The sequence below is a fragment of the Plectropomus leopardus genome, chromosome 6, assembly GCF_008729295.1.
Source record: "Plectropomus leopardus isolate mb chromosome 6, YSFRI_Pleo_2.0, whole genome shotgun sequence".
Taxonomy (NCBI): domain Eukaryota; kingdom Metazoa; phylum Chordata; class Actinopteri; order Perciformes; family Serranidae; genus Plectropomus; species Plectropomus leopardus.
The window spans coordinates 33,798,899-33,821,948 of NC_056468.1; the positions used below are offsets into that span (position 1 = coordinate 33,798,899).

The 23,050-nt window shown below is 38.8% G+C and overlaps 1 protein-coding gene across 1 annotated transcript in view; it reads left to right on the forward strand.

The window, feature by feature from the left end:
• Positions 1-23,050, forward strand: part of wdfy3 (WD repeat and FYVE domain containing 3) — a 125,606-nt gene that overhangs the window by 71,162 nt on the left and 31,394 nt on the right. The window contains 18 exon segments of the mRNA XM_042488045.1: positions 1,873-2,057; positions 4,907-5,138; positions 5,267-5,427; positions 7,753-7,864; positions 7,989-8,179; positions 9,218-9,370; positions 9,723-9,796; positions 10,509-10,670; positions 11,784-11,878; positions 11,998-12,118; positions 13,098-13,315; positions 15,270-15,460; positions 15,857-15,991; positions 17,889-18,068; positions 19,604-19,738; positions 19,740-19,838; positions 20,530-20,629; positions 21,918-22,078. Coding sequence (XP_042343979.1) covers positions 1,873-2,057; positions 4,907-5,138; positions 5,267-5,427; positions 7,753-7,864; positions 7,989-8,179; positions 9,218-9,370; positions 9,723-9,796; positions 10,509-10,670; positions 11,784-11,878; positions 11,998-12,118; positions 13,098-13,315; positions 15,270-15,460; positions 15,857-15,991; positions 17,889-18,068; positions 19,604-19,738; positions 19,740-19,838; positions 20,530-20,629; positions 21,918-22,078 — 2,705 coding nt within the window.

Here is a 23,050-nt window from a genome sequence, read left to right on the forward strand (position 1 = left end):
GGTTGACATTCCTTTACTACAAATTCTGCAAAACCCTGTTTCATTTTATACAGATTTTTTTATACAATGCATTTTAGTTTTTTCATTATACTGTAATTCTATTTAATTCCATTATTTTCTTTTATTTTAAACAGATTTTGTAACTATATTCATTATTACTTTTATTTGTTTATTTTTTATATGTATTTTTTTGTTTGTTTATTTGTTTATTTTATGAAAGAACTTTCATTTTATGATTTTTATTATATACCTTTGACAATTTCTTTTTTTTTTACCTTAATTTATACAAATTTTCTTTCCTAGATTCTTTTTTATTTGTATCTAATTTTTTTAACATGTTTATTGTGTGAAGTCACATTTATTTTTCAGATTTCTTTTTAAGAAATTACTGCATTTTATTAACATATTCTATAGTTTTAATTTTCTTAGTGTAAGGGTTAAATGGTCTGGTGCATACTGTCAGTTTTAAAGTGCACCTGCAGCCAGTGTTGCTTCCTTTTTCTTTTTTTTTTTTTATCGTCCTGTCTCAAATAGAGAAGGGGGTGTGGTTAATAGTCACACATAAAATATAAGCCTGTGGCTCACATTTTGGGAGATATTAGCTGCGTTTACATGCTCACTTTGGAACTGATTAAGCAGGTTTCATTACAGCTGTTCTGCTTGCGTTTATAGGTTTGTGGTAGCTAACAGTTGTTTATTTATTATTTTATTACTAGAAAAGCTAAGAGAGCTTGTGGACAGATGTAAACTTGCTTCTTGCTCGTCTCCCAGCACATCTCCAGCTGGAGTCGGGCGGGTGGCGCTGGCTCTGCAGGTTGAAAAGCCAAAAGCTGAAGAGGCACCGGCTTTAGGCACGTTTACATGATGCTTACTAATCTGATTAAATTAGATTTAAAAGCCCAGACAGATGAAACATGATCATAAAGGCCCAAACTGATTCAAATTTCAATCAGTTGCAGAAGGGGAGTTTAAACTTTTTCATAAGCCGATCAAAAGAAAATTTGCATCATGTAAAATATGAAGCTGATTCTTCTGCGGCTGCCTTCTTTCTGCGCACGCTCGCCCTCTTCACCTCTTCATGCCTTTAATAGAAGTACGTGGGCATCACGCTGTCGCTAGATTAACAGCATCAAAACAATAGAAACTGCTGCGCTGAACAGACGATAAATATCCATTTTGGATGTTAGCCCTGTTACCATAGTAACTGGCTCTTTCCCCCCCGGTGCGTGACAGGAGAGGGACAGGGCGCTGTCAGAAGTTATCCGTTATTTATTTTTCACTGCGAGCAGATGCACTTGTGGCGTGAGAGTGTGTGAAAAGTGTCAGTTGCGTGTGTCTCATGGTCAGTGTGAGAGTTGGCAGCCCTGTCAAGTCACTATATTCATCATTATGCACACAGCTGCTCTGTGTACATGCGTCCGTGCACGTTAACACCAGATTGTATTCTGGGATATCCCATGTAAACAGATAACCTGAAATTCAATGAGATTGAGAAAAAGTGTGAATGTAAACGCAGCGAATGTCAGGACACGACTCAGAAAATGCTAAAACACACCGGAGTGCAGCGTTAAACCTGCTTCTGTTTCTGTAAACATCACTGATGATAGAATATTATGCATGCATGTTCACAGCCGAGGAATTACTCATCTAATTATGTATTTAAAAGTAGAAAGTGTTTATATGTTGTGTTTATAAGTTTATATTTTTGAAAGTACAGTCATGTTAATGTGTGGTGGGTCGAGGGCAGATCTGCATATCTAATCTACTTTATGAAGCCGTCCCTTGTGGGATTTCCGTCAGTCACCCAGAGGTCATGTTTTAATGTCCGTCCTCTCCCTCTGACTCATCAATACTGACCCCCCCCCCCCCAAGCAGCGGATGAGTCGAGCGAAGAAGCCTCCTTCTATGAGATCCTGCCCTGCTGTGCTCGTTTCCGCTGCGGCGAGCTGATCGCGGAGGGCCAGTGGCACCACCTGGTGCTGGTCATGAGCAAAGGCATGCTGAAGAACAGCATGGCCACGCTGTACATCGACGGCCAGCTCATCAACACCGTCAAGGTAAAGATACACACTGAGTGACGTCACACATGCACAAAAACAGTCTCCCTCAGCAGTTTGCTGGACAGAGAATTTATCTCTTCAATATATCATCTATGGACAGTTTTGTGCTGTTAATAGATTCCCAAATCGGGGCTGCAAGTTATGATTATCTATATTTATCTATAGATTATTTTTATAGTATTTAAACAAAATGAAAGGAGCTCATTGCAGAGTACTAAAACCCACAAGATGTGCTTTCAAATGTGTCCACACCCCAAAGATATCAACACTACAATGAAAATAAAACAGAGAAAAGCAGCAAATTGTCACATTTTCAAATTGCTCGATAAATGAATATGATATAAATGATATATGATTACCTGATCATCAATATTGTTGTACTTTAATTTTCTGTCGATTGACCAAGTGATTACTCGGCTTGTCGTTTCAGCGCAACTCCCAATCGATGCTTACGTTCAGAATATGCTGATTTGCATCTTTGCCTCTTCTCTGTGTCATGAAGTCAGATTTTCAGGTTCTTGAAAAAAGTCATAGTTTCACAATCATCAAGAAAAAAGTAATGGAATATGTGAAATCCTTGAAAGTTTTGGAAAAGTCTCGGAATTTCATTCCATGTAATGACGTTACAATAATCCTCAGCAGAAAACCTTCCATGTAATGTACCAGCAAAAATATTTTCTGCAACATTTAACTTAGCATAGCTCTATAATGCGCTGATACATGATCGCGTACGTTTCTTATTTTCTCCCCTCGTCGCGTCTCTTATTTCATGTGTGTCAGGTAACTTGAATTATGTGTGAATAGAGTTTGGAACTGATATGTTTAAATAATACTGTGCAAAAAAAAAACGAAAAATCATGAAAAAGTTGTGAAGCTTTGTCCATGAAAATGTGTCAGAACCCAGTATATAAGCAGCAAATCATCACATTTGGGAATTTGAAAATAAAGAAGATTTTGTATTTTTGCTCAATAAATAACTGAAATGTTCAGCGATTTATTAAAAGGGTTGTAGATTTCATTTCTGTCGTTCAGATGGCCTGTATATGAAGCAGCTGAGTGTGTGTGTAGAGTCACTGGATGACACAGTGATGATGTTAGAGGTAATAAAATCAGCTCTCCGCTAACTGAATCACTGTTTTCTGCTGTGAAACCTTTGTTCATCCTGCTCTGATGGGAAATGCTAATATGGAACAATAAGCCCAAAATTCTCCAAAAACTGACCACTGTTTTAATAACAAAGACGCACAGGTATATGTTTATATAAATCAGGCTTTACACGGTCGCCCTGCAGCTCAGCAGCCAGCGTGCTGTGATGTGGCTTGCGGTTTTCGTGACTTTAGATCCCCCTGAGATTAGAGAGCAGAGCAGGGAAACAGCTCGGCAGACCACAAGTCTCAGCTTCCTTTCCGAGCTGCTGATAACGACGGCTTCATTTCCTGCTGAGGTCGTCATACAGGAAACAACAAGCAGCTCACGTGAATCTTATGAGTCTGTTTGCATGTTAGTGTTAGTGCTTGTGGTTTTTTGCCCTCTGAGAATGGGTGCCTGTGAAGGACATTGGGTTTTTTTTTTATAATTCAGTCTCTGAGGATCACTCGGTGCTCTTCATGGCCAAATTTGAAAAGAAAATACTCAGTAGCAACAAAAATAACAGCAGCTTCTATTAGTTGCTCATCAACCTGCCCTCAAACTGATGATTTGTGAATAATGAACACGATACATTGTGCAGCTTTCTCACTCTGTTCTTCATAATGCTGCTGCTCATTAAAGCTCAACATAGATTTACACATCTCTTGAAGTGAACAGTAACAGTATTTTTTGTCTGCAGTTGAATCTTAACTGACTATCAGTGCTCTACATTAACCACTGTTGTGCATAAGGGGTGTCGCAATATCCACGTATTGATGATAGCTGTAATATCACACTCATGGAAAACCTTGAAAAAGTCATGTAATTTCTCAATCTCATTTTCCAGGTCTGGGAAAATTATGAAATTAGTAAAAAAAAGTTAAAAGTTTTGGTAAAGTCATGCAATTTTGTTTGAACAAAATGAATTCTTATAGTAATCTTTGGTAGATAATCATCCACGTCCATCTCCAAAGCTGAAAAAGTGTATGCCTACATTCTTATGTTTCAGCAATTTATTTTAGAATTTGCATCCAAAAATGTGTTTAACCGAAGCAAATAAAAGCAAAACACTGCAAATAAAAGGAAATTATATTAAAAAAACATAAATAAAATAGGTAAAATAAAAAAAAGAAGAAATAGAAAGAGGACATTACCTGAAGGCCACTCGATAAAATGGGTTTTAAAAAGTGATTAAAAAATAGTCACTGATTCTGCAAGCCTTATCTCCGCAGGCATGTTGTTCCTAAGCTGAGGGGCCCTGATGGCAAAATTACATTTAGATTTAGGCCCCAACTTTGGAACTGCCAGAAGGGCCTCACCCGAGGATCTACAGCTACAAACCGCTTTATATGGGGTCAACATTTCTGTTAGGTAGCTTTGGGCCGGACCCAGACGAGCTTTAAAAGTGATCCGTAAAATCTTACCTCCATTCTCGCGTCTCGCGTTGCTCATCAGTCTGTAAACAGTGACCGGCTCAGGGAAGAGGAAGTCTTGGCCCAGATATCTGTTGTTCCTACACTGTTATGCACCACATATTGGCTGTGGGCCCCAGAGGCTGAATTGTTGTCAGAACGATTATGAGATGGTGTGATGGTAACCAGATGACTAACTGTGCGGCTGAGAGCTCCAGCTCAGTCTCTGCGTGCACTCAGGTCAGATTTCTAAACGTTATTCATCCTAACAGAAGTCACTCATCTGTAATTTCCCTTTTCCTCCAGCTCCACTACGTCCACAGTGCGCCTGGCGGCTCCGGCTCCACCAACCCTCCTGTGCTGAGCACCGTTTATGGGTACGTGGGGACGCCGCCTGCGCAGCGCCAGCTCTCCAGCCTGGTGTGGCGCCTGGGGCCCAGCCACTTCCTGGAGGAGGTGCTCCCTGCCACCAGCGTCGCCGCCATCTATGAACTGGGACCCAACTACGTAGGCAGCTTTCAGGCCGTCTACCTGCCCTGTGAGTCTGCCATCTCCTCCATCTCTTTCCTAACCTCTCCTTACTTCCCATATTTTTATCCCTTTTCCTCACTCGTCTCTGATAGTGTTTTAATGCTGTCTTTATCTTAATACCTTCTCTTGTTCCAGGTAAGGACTCAAAGACAGAGGTAGCACCTGCCTCCGCGGTGGCGCTCGTACCTGAGGAGAAGGTGTCCTTCAGTCTCTACGCGCTGTCTGTCTCCACTCTCACTGTGGCCAAGATCAGGAAAGTCTACAACAAACTGGACAGCAAAGCCATCGCCAAACAGGTCGGTCATACCTCTGATCGATACCATGAATGTCACCATGTTGGCTCTGCATTTATCGAAGCAGAATCTTAAAATGCACATTTTTGAAAATGTCAAAACATTAAGACTGAAGAAAGTGAGACAGAGAGCAACCGGGCGCATGTAGGTCCTTAAAAAGTCTAAAAATGTCTTAAATTCAGATTTATAGATATTAGACCTTCATTGAACAGTCTAAAAGTTCAACATTTTATGAAATTTTGTTTATCTGTCTTTTAATTTATTTTTGTCCATATTATTCTCCTGACTGATCCTCTGCATTTCAGGTGTTACAAATCTTACCACTGAAATTAGTGCTGTCTTTTGACTTTATACCTTTTGACTTTATACATCATTAATCTGTTGGCAAAATGTAGATTAACCTCACTGACTCTAATAACCATATCGCAACATTCAACCTACCTCTGCATGAGCCCACATACACAACTTACCTGTATGCTTAAATGCTTTAAAAAGAAAGATCTGACTTGTCCCAAAAATAGTCTTAAATTTGGTTAAAATGGATCTTGAAATGGTCTTGAAAAGCATTTCAGCTGAGTGTCTCATCCCTGTGCACACTCTGTTGATAATAAAAATTGAGAACAGATGTTTCCAAAATAATTATCTGTGAAACCTTTGCTCACTACTAAGAGCTGCTTTTGAAATAATAATTCATCTGTCTTTATTGTCATACACACAGTACAGATTTTATTAAGAATCCACACATTAGGGATGCACAGTGCAACAATATCTTGTTTTTATCATCATTTTGATGTCAACTTGCGTGACAGACACAGTACACAGAGTAGAAAACTGCATTTTAAAATAAAACCGTTGTTCTTTTTCTTAATTTGTGGAACTATGTACCGTTCAGTGTTAAGTTTGTTCACTTGTTCACGTTGTTTTCTAGCTTTATACTGAGAGCAGCAGAAGTGCAGATCTGAGTATGCTTTAATATCTGCTTATTAACTGCATGTGAAGTCATGACATTCAACATTGTTGTGGCATATTTTCTTCATATTGTGCAGCCCAACCTAAATTTCATCTGACTAAATGACATTTGAAACAAACTGTTAGATTATTCTTTTTCAAAAGTGCAAAAAAAAATGTAGCTTTTGGTTTTAAATGTTTTGAACACTTTCTTCCAGCAGCAGATTTCCTTTTTCCGAAGTTTCACTGAGTGAGCGTCCTGTGGGAGAAAGCTGGGGTCTGACTGAGCGTTGAGCTCACTGACTAACATTACATCATATCTGACTGATGTAACGGCCTGAAAAAAGAAACTTTCCTCCCCGTGCAGAGTGCAGCGACGTCTTCAGCTCAGACCTTTAGCAAAATTGCAAAGTTTGCAGAGGAGAAAGATTATATCGTAAATAATAAATGTATACACTTATAAAAGATTCTTTGGAGGTTTCTTTCCATCACTCTGTATAAATGTTTACACACACACACACACACACACACACACACACACACACAGAAGTTGACGCAGGCGCACCGTGGCGTGCAAAGGTCAAACTCACTCTTCGACAGATAATATGCAGTCAATCTCGGTGCATCGATGTTCACACATTTATACGCATTTACAGTTACTAACACGCTGTCCTATTCTGTGTGTGTTTGAGCTCCCTCCTCCGTCCTTATCTCTGTCCCCACCTGTCAAGTTATTTCCCAGCCTGCTCCGCTCTCCCTGCTAAGCCTCGGCCCATGGCGACTCACAGCACGCAAGCGGCAAAAAAAGTGCTGAGGCAGCATTTCTGCCGCCGCAGGGACCTGTTGGAGAATGGGAAGATAGCGGTTTATAGTGCCAGCAGTTAAGAGAATACATTAGTGTTTTTAACACAGAAACAGACTACGTTTATCACCACTTTCTCATTAAAACAAGAAAAATTGCATTTAAAAAGTGTTTTTCACACCTTTTTCCCCCCCTAAATTGGCCGTCATGTTGAAATGAAATAAATAGAGCTCCATATATACGGTAACTTTCTAAAGAGCAACAGAGTGTGGTGCCTCTTTTTCACTTGACTTTAAAATTGGTCCCATTTTTCATTCTAACAGGCTGAATAAAAAAGCCCTTTAGAAAGTTCAAGCGTTGATGCAAGACTGCAGCTTTCAGCACTAAATTTTAAAGCCCCTGAAACGACCGCAGCCACAGCAAGCAGTTATAAACAATAAAACAGAATAATCTACAAGCAAAGACTACATGGGCTAAATTAAACACGAGAGCATCATGCAGAATGGTGACATAAACATAAACTCTGTGTGTTTTTTGGTTTGGATATTTTTACTGAACTCTTCTCTCTGCCTCCGTAGCTCACCGTGTCCTCTCATGAAAACGCCACTCCAGTCAAGCTCATTCATAATGCCGCCGGCCACCTCAATGGACCAGCGCGCACCATCGGAGCTGCTGTCATTGGATATTTAGGTAAACTACAAAATATCCCATAATATCAGAAGAAATCACTTTCTTCTTTGAATTTGAAATATTCATATTTATACTTTAGTGTTACTAAAGGAAAACATAACTCATCTTACTTTTACTCCTTCAGGTGTTCGTGCCTTCGTGGCCAAACCAGTGGCCACCAACCTGCAGTATGTGGGCGGGGCTGCAGCCATCCTGGGGCTGGTTGCCATGGCGTCAGATGTGGAGGGGCTGTACGCTGCCGTCAAAGCTCTGGTGTGTGTTGTTAAAAGCAACCCGCTGGCCAGTAAGGAGATGGAGCGCATCAAAGGCTACCAGGTTAGATACAAGAGCGCAGTTTAACAGCGGTCACATGACAAAATCTCATCTTCGGGATTTTACCTGCACAAAACAAAAACTCATTAGTTGGTGAATTCAGATATTGTGTGATCACTTTGGGGTTTCATAAGTGACAAGATTTTTTTCAGGCTTTTATATTCCAGGCTATTCAATTGTCAAACTTATTTTTTACATCCGGTGTTTTTATTCGGGTTACTTTTTTTTTTTAATTTTAGCATTGAGAATTACACCTTTTTGATTTTATTTATTTATTTATTTATGTTGGTTTTGGAATGCATATTCAGTTTAAGATTGCCTCATTTTTTTTTGTTTTTTAATTCGTATGTCTTCTACTTTAAAGTGTAAACAGACAACTTTTTAACTTCCCCACCCCCTTGTGTTTCATGTGGTATTATTATCGTCTCCGCTGTTCCAAAGACAACTGGAACGCTTTCTGTTTTCCTCAGGGCCAAGCAACTACCAACAACACAGGACACGATGCATTTTGTTTTCCACAGTTAATTTATTTTGTTCCACTGTCCACCATCTCTGCTGCTGCGGAAAGTAACTGCACAAAAATTCACTGATAAATAAGAATAGCTACCGATAGCTGTTGGGGAAAATAAAACACTGTCCTCTTTCTGTTTTGGTTGCGCAATAGTTGACGCACTTTATTTATGCCATAAATCAAGTCTTCATTTTTGCAGGAGATTGAAGCTGGTGGTAGAATTGCAGAATAAAAGCGAGGTTTATAAGGAACCCGTCTGAACATAGATGGTGTCATTCTAGACTTTGCATGACTGATTTCATTGATGAGTTAAAGCAAAAAAACATCTATTTCATCTCTCAGTTCTTTAGTTTCATGCCACCAAGGCTATGATCTCAAAACGTACCACTGCTCATTTTCTGAACTGCACTATCACAAACTGAAAGCAAATAGTTATTTTTATTTTCACAATGATAAAAAAGAAACGTGACATAAAAAAAGCATCAGAATATGCTGGTTGAGATGTTTGTGCTGTTGTCCGTCTCTCACAGCTGCTGGCTATGCTGCTGAAGAAGAAGCGCTCGCTGCTGAACAGCCACATCCTCCACCTCACCTTCTCTCTGGTGGGAACAGTCGACAGCGGCCACGAGACCTCCATCATTCCCAACTCCACCGCCTTCCAGGACCTGCTCTGTGACTTCGAGGTGAGGGCTCGGGGGGCAGATTGATCCACGATGCCAGTAAATGCATTTAAAATGCAAATGAAGCAAAGCACTCTTCATCAGACTGATTAGATCCGACAGCATAATTGCACTCCAGTACTTCAAAAAACCATTGTGGCAGCTATAAGCGCCGATCTGGCAGATGACACTGGTATAATTTTGGATGTGCCAGCTGCTGTGACCGAACATGAAAAAAAGTTTCTCACGCGGCTGTTGAACCTTTTAGAAAACCGGGCCGCTCTGTGCCAAGATGTCACCTCTCTCTGCCAGTAGTTTGCGTTGCCAAACACAACTTGTGCCGCAGAGGTCTCAGTCTGCTCCTTCTGCTCCTCAGGTTTGGCTCCACGCTCCCTACGAGCTCCATCTGTCTCTGTTTGAGCATTTCATCGAGCTGCTGACGGAATCCAGGCAAGTGTCAAAACTTTTTGTTCCCTGATGAAAAAAAAGTGAATGATGATTACATTATTTTATTACAAAAGTAATCTGGCATTGTCGAGCGTCTGGCGGGTTTCAGCCTCAATGCCTGAACACGACCCAGCATAGATTAACCACAGAGCACGCGAGGCAACTCCACTCATTTTAACTTAATTTATTGAAATGATGATCGATAGTACGAGTGTTAGGTTTTAAACCTCAAAGAAAAAGAAATCATGTTAGTTAGATGAATGTTATGTTACTTGAATAACATAAATCATGTCAGGTGCATCAACTGATCTGTGTCTTACATAAAAATCACTTGACTTCAATCAAACTGTTAAATGGGAACATTGTTTTATCATCTCATACCATATTTAATTTAATCAATATAATGTTGTGACACGTATTTATTAAGTGTATTTTTTGCAATTTTTTAAAAAATATTTATCCTTTTTTTTAAAAATGTATGCTCTTTTTAAATCATATTTGCAATAATTGTTACATTATTTTACTTTTAATTCCAGGCAAAATCAGTGATAATGACTCATAATCATAAATCACATCAATGAATTGCTTCATAACTTAATCAAATATTTGTTTAAATAAAGTTAAATCACAGCCTAGTGCGTTAATTATCATTTGCATTTCAGCAGAGAAGCTAAACTGTGATCTAACTGTGTGTACCACTCTCTGTATTGAACAGCGAGGCGGCTAAAAACGCCAAACTTCTGCGGGAGTTTCAGCTGATTCCCAGACTGCTGCTGACGCTCAGAGACACCTCGCTGTCCCAGCCGACCGTCGCCGCCATCTGCAACGTGCTCAGTCTGCTGCTGCAGGGCTTCCCCAACCAGTACGATCTGCTCAGGTAAACACACACTCAGACGTCCTCAAGAAATTAACTTGTTGTGCATCTAACCCACGCAGGATAAAGAAAGAATGGAGTCTGTTAACCCTTTAACACCTGGATTTACAGTAGTTTTTCATTGCTGCTTTTAGACACCTTTCACAAGCATTTAAACTGCTGAAACCTGAGAAAGTTGGTTTGATATCTTTCAAAAATATGGGAAAAAAACGATGAGCAACACAGCAGGAAATATCCTGCAAACTGCAACATATAAGTAAAAAGTGACAAGGAAATGACCTGAAACGGGGGATTATTGCATATGATGGAAAAAAGAAGGAAAAAAAGTCCAAAGAAATGTTTATAATTCTATTAATTGTGTATTTTGAAGATTATGTTACAGCACTTTCTTCAGCTCTTTTTGTTTTTTTATTTTTATTTATTTATTTTTTTTTACTCAACTTTTTTTTTCTTTTCTTTTTTGCTTACTTTCAGGTAATTTTCTTTTTACTAATTCCTTAGTTGATATTTTCGGCAGTATATTGTTAAGCTGCTCACCCCACCAATATTTATCAAAAGAAATCCAGTCAATTTGCTCATGTCATGAAAGTGGTGGACAGTAACACATGCACACGACAGTGCATGTACATTTTAAGCTGTGCACGTGATATTTAGTTCGACGTGTGTCTAACTTGGTACAAAAAAATTGTTCAGGGTTCCCACAATCATGGAAATCCTGGAAAAGTCAAATAATTGCACAATCACATTTTCTAGGCCTGGAAATTTCCTGGTATTTGTAAAAATCATTAAAAGTTATGGAAAAGTCATGGAATTCAGTAGTTACAGAAGACTTCCACTTTCTATTTAATGTAACATAAAGGTAAATTTATTTTCTGGAGCTCACCAGTAATGCAGCTCTAATATCAGTCGATGTGTGACGTTTTATTTGCCTTCATGTACGTTTCTTTGTTTTCTCCCCATTTTCTGTGTCACTCGTCAGAGTGTGTACACAGAAAAAAACAATGTTGAACCCTGATTGTTGTACATATTGCATTTGCTTGATGCCAGGAAGTGAGAACACACAGCAAAAACATAAAACATGAGAAATCTTTCCTTTTTGTTTTTTCCCCCTCACAGGTTTGGCCAGTTCATCTCCTCAACTCTTCCCACATTTGCTGTTTGTGAGAAGTTTGTCGTCATGGAAATCAATAATGAGGAGAAGATTGATGGAGGTAACAGTGAATTAAATACAAAAACATTCTTGTTTATACTGGTTAATACAAAAGCAGGTTGTAGAATAGATAACTCTATGTTCTAGCCTGACTGAATTTATGATTTTTTTTGTCTCCAGGCAATGACGATGACTTCGGCGGGCTGTTGTCAGCCAACCTCATCCTGCTGAGAAACAGACTGCTGGACAACCTGCTCAGGCTGCTCTTCACCACCAAAGAGAAGTGCACCGTCAATGCCCAGTAAGACTGAAGTCTCCTCCTGAATCTGCTTATCCTGAAAGTTTTGAGCTCCAAAACAAATTTCCTCGGGCAAAATGTGAATATTCAAAAAAAAGTGTCAAATGTGTTTAAGTCTAATGTGAATTTCCTGAAGCATTTTACCACTAAAAAAGAAAGCTGCTATAAACAAGAATTTCTGCTCTACAAGACACTTTAAACACACTGCAGCCATTTATTTAAAAGCTAACACTTAACGCAATCTTAGAAAGACTTTAAAGTGAATAAATAATTATTTTTAACAAGTGAGGCTTTTTTATGCCTCCGCATCAGCAACAGCCTTGGCCGGAGGCATTATGTTTTTGGTTTTTTTGTCCGACTGGCCTATTGATATCTCAAGAACACCTTGAGGGAATTTACTCAAATTTGACACAAATATTTGAGTAGACCCAAGGATTAACTGATTATATTGATGGTCAAAGGTCAAGGTCAAGATGATCTTGCAATCTTCTCATTCTTGTGAAAGCGATAACTTAAGAACACCTTTGGGGAATTTCTTTAAATTTGACACAAACATTGACTTGGACCCAATCATGAGCTGATACAAATTTGGTTTTCAAAGGTCAAGGTCTTGGTGACTTTGCATCAGTCTCATTTTCACAAATGCAATATCTGAAGATGGCCTTGAAGGAGTTTCCTCAAATTTTGGCACAAATGTCCACTTGGACTCAAGAATGAACTGATTAGAATCTGGTGGTCAAAGGTCAAGGTCACAGTGACCTCATACAGCATGTTTTTGGTCATAACTCAAGAACCAGTTTGAAACTGTGCTGACTGTAGAGATGTCGTGTGTGAAGCGTCCATGTTTTCACGGACACGGATGTAAACTGTAGGTATAACATGACCTGAGCACGGAGGCGTACGACCACGTGGCGGTATATCAAAAGTAAAAATGCTTTGGACCATCACTTTACCCCGTGTGTTCTCCGTCTTCCACCCGCAGGGCGTGCGAGGAGCTGGTGCGGACGCTGGGCTTTGATTGGCTCTTGATGTTCATGGAGGAGCACCTTCACTCGAGCACGGTCACGGCGGCTCTGTGGATCCTGGTGGTGCTGCTCTCCAATCAGTCCATCCTCAACCGCTTCAAAGAGGGTCTGTGCGGAGGAGGCTGGCTGGACCACACCGACTCCGTCCTGACCAACAAGATCGGCACGGTGCTGGGTGAGTGCACGAGCCCGTGGTGGCTTCACGACAAAATCCAGATTTAGTGAATATTTGGCAATTGTCTTGCAAGGACGTGTGCTTGATATTGGCTCAAAACGTTTTAAAAATGTTCCCTTCCACAAGACTCAGACGCATGCAGTAATAATGTGCAGTGTGTATACTGTATGTTGTAATATGGCTCAGCAGACGCCTCTCCTCACTCTGGCAACGCTTTCCGTCGGAGTTGGCCTTCGTTCAGTAAACAGAAAGCTGCGCAGTTTGTGCGCCGCACAGCCAAGGGTTCGTCTTCTCATTTTTTGCCTCCCTGCATTCCCTGCTGCTGCGAGCGTAGTCCCTCCTGAGCTCAGTGGTTTTCAACCTGCTCAGTTCGAAGCAGGTATAAACTTGCATTTTTGTGAATTTTCACCTCGATATGATGATTTTATTTTACCTTTACAGGATTTGTATTATAGATTGTTATTTTTTTCTCTCTTAACTCATTTTACCAGGTTGAGAGCCACTGATCTCGCTTATGAAAACCACGCTGAGTAGTGACTTGGCCTAACAGAACTACCACTGCTGTAGCATTGTCAGAGTGTGTGCAATCAGGATGAAGCCCTTAGTTTGGTTAAAGGGACAGTCCACTCAAAAATCCAAAGAACATATTTTACCTCTTACCCGTAGAGCTATTTATCAGTCCAGATTGATTTGGTGTGTCGGCATTAATGTTCAAGCATCGAGCTGTCAAAGTATGAGCCTCCTTCTGTACAGTGATACAGTTTGCAGGTTTAGTTCAGTAATTATAATAATACTTTTTTTTCTTGTTAAATAATAAAATATTCCTATAATTAATAATGATAATAATAATACACTTTATTTATTTACCACCTTTCATACAAGAAATGCAGCACAAAATGCTTTATAATTAAAAGCAGCAGCCAGCAAGGCAATTCAGCGTAAAAGAGAAAGACATTTGAAAACAGTTTAAAACAAGTAGTAAGTGCTTAAAATCGTAAAAAGATGGATAAAACCATTAATCATAAAGACAATTAAGATAAAACAATTTATAAGAATACAGCCGTCTAAAGTGTTCAAAAAGGAAGTGAACAGACACATTTTTAGATTTCTTTGAAAACATTTTCAATGAGCTGGCTTCTCTCATATCTATAGGTAATGTCTTCCAGAGAGCTTTAGGGGGGAAATTAACAAAGGCTGCATTACAATTTTATTTTTAACTCCAGCAAACCAGCAGCAGATGATTGCAGTGTTTGTGAAGGTAAATAAAATTGACAAGGGAGCATGGTCCGAGGCCATTTAGAGTTTTGTATACGAGGAGCAGGACCTTGAAATCAGATCTAAATGTCACAGGAGGCCATTGCAGAGAAGCTAAAACTGGCCTCATTTGCTCTTTCCTTTTTGTTCTCAATAATAGAGAGAAAATAGTTCCTACTTGAAACTGTTCACATTAAGGTCTGTGGATTACCTTCAGTAACCGGTTCATGATTTTGGAAAGAGACATTACTGTTGAGTTTTTCAGATGTGTTTTTGGCGCTTTGAGCACCATAAACCAAGTGCCACCTAGTTCCATTATTTTGGAGAGAAAGCAGATGTCTCTATGGCCAAAATATCCAACACTCTGTTACTCACACCAAAACAGTACAGCTTGATAAATAGCACTACAGCTGAAAGAAAAAATATGTAATCCTGATTTTGGGGTGAACTGTTTCTTTAAGATTTGGAGTTTGTCAACTGAATCCTCATCTTTTAAGTTATTTTGCTCCGTTTCCAGTTTAAATCCTGCCTAATTAGCTCAGTTAGAGGATTTCCGTCCTGGGTTGATAAACCTGTCCCAGCAGCTGTACTCAGAGTTCCCAGTAGATGCCTTAGTCAGAGGGCGTAAGCGCTAACGCCACCTGTTTTACCTCCTTTCAATATTCTCATCATTCATTCACTCCCCCACTTTCCTTTCAAGGCTTCAACGTGGGCCGCAGTGCCGGTGGGCGCTCCACGGTGCGAGAGATCAACCGGGACGCGTGCCACTTCCCAGGACTGCCCGTGCTGCAGACGCTGCTGCCCAAACACACCAACGTGCCGGAGCTCTACTTCCTGCTCATGGCGCTGTTCCTGCAGCAGCCCGTCACCGAGCTGCCAGACAGCCTGCAGGTACATGTTAGTATACCCAAGCTTCTTTCTACTTCTAACAATACGCAATATTATTCATTTTTTGTCTTTGTTCTCAGTCTGTTATTCCTAGTTTCCCTAATTAAGTATTAATTATCCCTAATTGAGTATTTTTTCATTTCCGTCAAACGGCTTCAGTTCTAGTCCATGCTCTTGTCTTGTCTTTTTTAACAGCATAACTAACAACAAATCAGTAGAAATCCATCAGTTGTGACCACATGGAAAAATAAATTCCTGGCATACAGATATTAGCAGTTTTCAGATGTCAGAATATAGGTGGATAACACACACAACTCAATTCATCACTATAAATAGCAACACACAGTGTGTTTATGTGACTGTATATTACCCCAGTGTGTGTTTTGTTTGTCCTCTCAGTTTGACCTGGACTCCATCTGGACGTTTATCTTCGGCATACCGGCCTCCAGCGGGACCGTCGTGGGCTCCATCCACAACGTGTACACCGAGGCGGCGTTCCTGCTGCTCGCCATGCTGCGCAGCATGCTCAACCTGGTGAGAACCATCGCTCACACTACACCGTGAAGGATCAGGGGCTATCGGACGCTACTTTTTATATCCATCTTTATTGTCATTTTTTAAGAAGAGCATTATTATCAAGGCAAAGGCAGACATCCCCTGTGACGCACCGTACAGGATGAGAACATGGAAAAAAAATAAGAAAGAAATAATTTTTGAACAGCTGATAAAATCAGTTTTATACTACATTCAATTCTGTAAATACTTTTTTCTTTCTTGTAAAATATTAAAATATCCCTACTAAAAATACATAATAACAATAGTAATAATGATAATAATAAAAAAAAAAACAAATAATAATAATAAGCTAAAGTGCTTTACAATAAAAACAGGCCACGAAAAAAATTCCGCATAAAATTTGAAAACAGTTTAAAACAAAAATTAGGTTTTTTTTAAATCATAAAATCATTATATAAAACCATAAATAAAAAAAAACACTTAAGATAAAACTTTTTTTTTTAAATTACACCAGTCTGAAATGTTAAAAGGAGAGTTTTAGAAAGTCAGAGCTTGTTAAAGGCTGGAGTGTGTTTTTGGCTTAAACAAGTTGCCTCTTTCAGCCATCAGAGATCCACAGATATCCTTTTTTCCTTTCACACAAAGTGCAGAAAAAATGCTGTTTAATTCTCGAGGACATAATTCTCTCAGGATTAATATTCCAGCAGCATAGTTGAGGTTTAAGAGAGACATATTTACCCATAATTTCATAATTTCACTGATTAAATCCTACACCTTTTCCCAAAAGCAGATTACTTTTACTTTACCTTTTAAAACTCAGTGTCAGAGGTTTCTCATGTTCATCGGCCCTTTTTTTAAGTAGTTCTTAATGTAGGATTTCTCAGCAGTTTGCTGCCTGGATTCTTTGAAGGTGTCTTTTAAGCTCCATTAATCCATCAGAAATGACTGGGCATACATGCTGGTTTTATCCTCACTCGTCCACGCTCTGTGGATCGCACAGCGCTCGCCGCTGAGAAGCTTCACTCGGCCCCCTGGGAAACTAAGCGCCTCACTCACGGCGCAGGCTGCTGCTGAACGAGTTCCACTTTATTTAGATCCTCCAAACCAGTCTGAGATTTTAACTGGAAAACAAGCACTTCCACAGTACCTCTGTGATGTAGCTTTATGAGTTAACCCTCTGAAACCTGACCAAATTGTGTTTTAAAAACACTGGAAAATTAGCAATACAACACAACATGGCCTAAATATTTGCAATAAAATAGTAAAAAGTTGCAAGAAAATCACCTGAAAATATGTTTAAAACAAAAAGAAGGTAAAAAAACAAAAACAAAAAAAACAAGGTAGGAATCAAACCAAAGATCTGCGCAGAGTATTAAAAGCTACCAGCACATTTTAATTGTGCATCGTTTTGATCTAACAGAAATCACAAAGCAGAGCAAGAAATATGAAGACACACGCGCATTCATCTCTCAGGTCATTGTGATCTGCTTTACCAACAACAAACAAGAAAATGACCTCAAGAATATGCTGAAAATTTAAAATAAACAATTTATACATTTTTTTGTCACATAGTTTTCAATATATATAATTCTAAAAAATAGGAACACATATTTTTCTGAACATTTTTTTTAATTTCTCCTTTTTAAAATAAAAATAATGGTAATTTTCAGGTTAGTTTATTGTACCTTTGACTTATTTCTTGCAAATTTTTGACATTTTTTTGCCATGTTGCTCACTGCCATTTTCCCCAATTTCAAAGGGTTAAACAGCTTGTTAATGGCGTTAGAGCACAGCCCAATAAAAAACTGATGTCGATCCATTTTACAAAGCGTTAAAAAAGCATTAAATTGAAGTGTCTGATACCTGTAGACACCCTGTGATTCACTCGATTTGTTTTTTTGTGTGTCTCTTTCAGCCGTGGCAGTCAGAGGAGGAGGGCTCCTGGCTGAGGGAGTACCCGGTCACCCTCATGCAGTTCTTTCGGTATCTCTACCACAACGTGCCCGACCTGGCGCCCATGTGGCACAGCGCTGAGTTCCTCTGCGCCCTGGCGGCGACCGTCTTCCCTTTCAACATCAGGCCGTACTCTGAGATGGTAAGGCTCATTTCCTGGAGCAATAAAAAAAATCTGTGACCTTCACTGGTGACTAGAGCAAGAAGCAGCTCCTCACTTTTCCTCTACACAAATCTCTCGCCTCCATTAAATTCGAGCACGTTTGGGGATTTTGCTCTGACGGAATGGGTCTAAAATTGGCCTTAAAAGCAAAAAAAAATCTCATCAGCAGAGCAAGTAATCACAGGTATTGATCAGTAACTCTATCAACCTGCTGCAGATATATTGTGATTCTCTCTTATGGGGCAATAAAAACTCAAACTTATTGCCCCTTTGGAATCTCCTTTACTGGCACTGTAATCGTCACTGCTGCAGTTTTGAGAACAAAGTGCAAAACACTGCAGTTTTTCCTCAGAGGAAAATGTGTTTTTAGACAGTTTACTTAATAAGATAATTGCTTGTTAGTGAACAAAAGAAAATGCCTGAATGCACAAAAAGCAGCAGCAAGAGCTTGATGGCTGCACTGCAGAATTAAAAACTAAAGAAAAGCCTTGAATTTAAATGTTTGTGTGTTTGTTGGAAAACTAAGCGCCTCGCTCTTACTCACGGTGCTGCTGAACGAGTTCCACTTTATTTAGATCCTCCAAACCAGTCTGAGATTTAAACTGGAAAACAAGCACTTCCACTGCCTCGAGATATGAAGACTGAATGAAAACTATTCAGCGTCTGCGGGTCCGTAAGAAGTTTTAGAATCAAATTTTAGTCTTCATTTAGTCTTAATTTTGAATTTCTTGGTTTTAATTGCCTCAAACATTTGATCTAATTCAATTAATCCATCTTTTACTTTCTTTTTGTCAAAATGAGTCAAGCTCTTCTGTGTCAAAGTCACATTTTATATTAAAAATTAAAAATTTTTAAACCTACAACTGAAACTACTATTAACCTACTACTATTTGCACTTGTCTCTTGGGAAAATATAATATTTTAATAATGACATTCCTACATAAAACCTACCTCTGCACAGGACCACATATTTACTGCTTACCTTTATACTAAGCTGCAGTGCTTGAGTACGAAACGGATGATTTGTTGAAACATGAGTTTTAAATTTGGTTAAAAAATATCTTGAAAAGGTTTTAAAAATAAGGGCATTCAAAGGATACATTTCTCTAATTACATCTTTTTTATTGCATGTTTAAAACCCCATTATTATGCATTTCTAAACGGTCTCTAAGTCTGTGTTAACCCTTTGAATCATGAGCAAACTGGCTTGATATCTTTGAGAAGAGGGGCATGAGAAACACAACAAGAAATGTGTCCAAAAACTTAGCCAGAAATTAGTAAAAAGTTATAAGAAAATCACCAGAAAATAAGCAGAAAGAAAGAAACAAAGAAAAGTGGAAAAAAAGAAAGAAAAGTAAACACAGAAAGGCAGCAGGATGAATTTAACTGTTTTTATGGTCCTCTGTTAAACAATGACATTATTTTATCCTGTATCCTGCTGAAGTGCTGTCCTGTAAAACAAAAAAAAATTAAACCTGTTTATAAATTTTCTCACTCCCATCCGTCTCTTCCAGGTGAGCGATTTGGACGACGAGGCGGGGTCTCCTACCGAGGAGTTCAAAGCCTTCGGCGGGGACTCGGGTATGAACCGCAGCCAGTCTGAATATTGCAACGTGGGCTCCAAGACGTCGCTGACGAACCACCCGGCCAAAAAAGTACGTCTTTGACTTCATGAGGGTGCTGATCATGGACAACCTCTGCATGACCCCGGCCAGCAAGCAGACGCCCATCATTGACCTGCTGCTGGAGGTGAGGACGTAACCAGATTTTAAAGGGTTAAAACTGGTTTTAAAGGAACAGTTCAAGTGGGGGTGTTAGTCAGCACACGCTCAGTTTGGAGAAGCAGGTTTGACATGAAAGCTAAGCAGTGTACTTCTGTGGATAATGTCAGCAATAAAATGTATTTTAGCCACCTTAAAAAAGTCCCACCTAAATAAATCCCGATCAGTTTAACCCTTTGAAACCTGGATCAGCATAATTTTTCTTGTCTCCTCTCTTGACTCCTTTAACAAATATTTAAACCTTCAAACCTTAAGCACATTGGTTTGATTTCTCTTAAAAACACGGAGAAAGACAAGGAGCAACTTTTTGCGCAATTTGCAAGAAAGTAGTAGTAATTTAGAAAATTATTTTCAAAAACACAGGAAAACATTTCAGCTAAACTATATTTATCATAATTCTGCAGTATTTTTAAAATTATTATTCTACATTTTTGCAGGTTTTTTTTCCAGCTTATTTTTCTTGTTTGTTTTTTGTTGGGGTTTTTTTTGTTGTTTTTTTTACTTTCCCAATTTTTCTTTGTTTTCTGCTTATTTTCAGGTTGTTTTTTTGACTAGTTTCTATTTTATCATTATTATTATTGTTATTATTGTTCTTGTTGTTGTTGTTGTTGTTGTTGTTGTTATCGTTATCATTAAGTGTGTGTGTTTTCTGGTACTAGGCCTCCCCGGAGCGCTCCACGAGGACTCAGCAGAAAGAGTTTCAGTCCAACATCCTGGACGGCGTCATGGAGCATCTTCTGGCTGCTGACGTCCTTCTAGGTCAGAACAAAGTCCTCAGTCCCCCTTACAGAGGGACCCAGCCTGTCTCAGTTTGTTATTACCTGCAACACCTGTAAACCCCAGTAATCTATAGGTTTATGATAAATATAGCCTCCAAATTATGTCCTCATGCAGCTGACTGATGTTGATGCTGTTGCCAAAGTAGCTGGTAAATACAACAAACCCTCCATTTCATTGAACAGAATTTGGCCGGAGGCTTTTGACAAAAATAGCTGATGATGAGGCAGGAAATGGCCCGGATTAGCAGCATGCTGCGGGACAGCTTGGACCAATTTCTTAGCTGGCTCTATGAGACGGTCTGATGGCTGCATCATGACTCAGCAAATCACAGTCTGAAGCCCAGAAAACTGCAAGTGCCTTCAGCTTTTCACTTGGCTGCTCGATTTATATTTAGTTTATAGGCTGCAGTCTGTTTTTTTCCCAAAACATAAATTATAAGACGATGATCTCATCTTTGAATTTATCTGAGCTAGCGACCTAAGTTTAAGCTTTTAGTCAATAATTTATAACAGGATTTTAAAAAACAACAACACAGCCCATACTACTGTCAACACGCTGTTGTTTAATTTGTAAAACCATTTCTGTCGCTAAAGATAAAAGTCTCTATCCTGATGGGAGGATATTATTCTCAAAATACTGTACTTAAAATACTATGGAAGTCCATAAAAGATCCTGTAAGTCATTTTAATAAGAAACTTATTTCAAAATGTAACAAACAATGACATGGTGGGAAATGAGAAATGATACTAAGTCACTATTTTGAGAAAGCCTCTCTTTGTTTTGAGATTTTATTCCATAATTTTAAGATATTAACTCAATTATTTTGAAAATATTTCTCATTGTTCTGAGATACTTGGGCGTTATTTTGAGAAAGTTTCTTGTTATTTTGAAAACGTTTCTAATTATTTTGAGATACCATGTCATCATTTAAGTTTATCTTTTCTTTGTGATATTAAGTCATAATTTTGAGAGTTTCTTGTTATTTTAAAAAAGTTACATATACTTTGAGAAAGTTTCTCATTTGAGGTACCAAATCATTATATTTTAAACATTTCTCATTATTTTGAGATACCAAGTCATAATTTTGAGTATGTTTCTCATTATTTTGAGTTAATCATTTGGAAATACTAAGCCATTTTTAGAGATAACTCATTATTTGGAGAAAGCTTCTCATTGTTTGGAGATACTAAGTTATTATTTATATATAATGTTTACTGTGTTATGTAATGTTTACTCATGGCTTCTGTTGCTGCTTCTCTCCGTTCAGGTGAAGACGCCTCTCTGCCCCTCAGCAGCGGAGGAAGTTATCAGATTTTGGTCAACAACGTCTTCTACTTCACCCAGCGGGTGGTGGACAAGCTGTGGCAGGGCATGTTCAACAAGGACTCCAAGCTGGTGGTGGACTTTATCGTGCAGCTCATCGGACAGGTACAAACCCGACCACCTTAAAAATTCATGAAATGTCCAGAACTGACAGATTAAACCCAATGATAAACAGATTTCATATGCATTATTATTTTTTAATTAAAAGAATATTCTTATTAAATACGTTGAAACCCGAGCAAACTGGCTGGATTTCTTTGAAAAATATGACAAAAAGGCAATAAGCAGCATAACCAGAAATGCCCCAAAAATAAGCCAAAATTAAAAATTAAAAATAATAATAATAATAATAATTTTAAAAAAAAATTAGAAAATTACCTGAAAATAATAAGAAACAAAACAAAAATTAAAAAACAAACAGATGAAAAAGACATGAAAAGTATTATCCTATGATTAATAATCCTTAATTTTAAATATATAATAATAAGAGTTGGTTTTTTTTTGAGTTGGACATTTTTCTCTATTTATTGGGTAACATCTAATAATCCTCCCCCCACTTATTTTTCTGGCTATTCTATGGTGACCTTTTACTCTTGCCAGGATTTTCGTTGCCTTTTCTCCGTGTTTTTTGTCAAGTTTCAGAGGTCTAAATGCTTGTTGAAGGTGTCTCAATGCAGCACAACAAAACTGATGTTGATCCGGGTTATAAAGGGTTAAATGACCAAAAAAAAACCACACACACAGAGAGAGAGAGACTTTTGGACTCAGCAGCAAGCAACAAGTCCCTTTGTCTGTTTTAAAACTGCTGTGTGTGTGGGAGGCTTCCACGTCGCATGCAAACACTGGCATGTGGATGTGCGTCTGTGTCACACGAGCTCACATATATGTGAACATGACGGCAGGGATGTTTTTCAAAACAACTTGGCATGTCGGGGCATCAGGACACTTGGATTACTTCATATGGAGACATTTTGTGGTTTTATTATGTATTTTTTTAATGTTTGAATCCTGGTCACCATTTGCTTATATTCTTTGGGAGATAAGTGCAACACCTTTTCCCTTTCCACCCTGAAACTC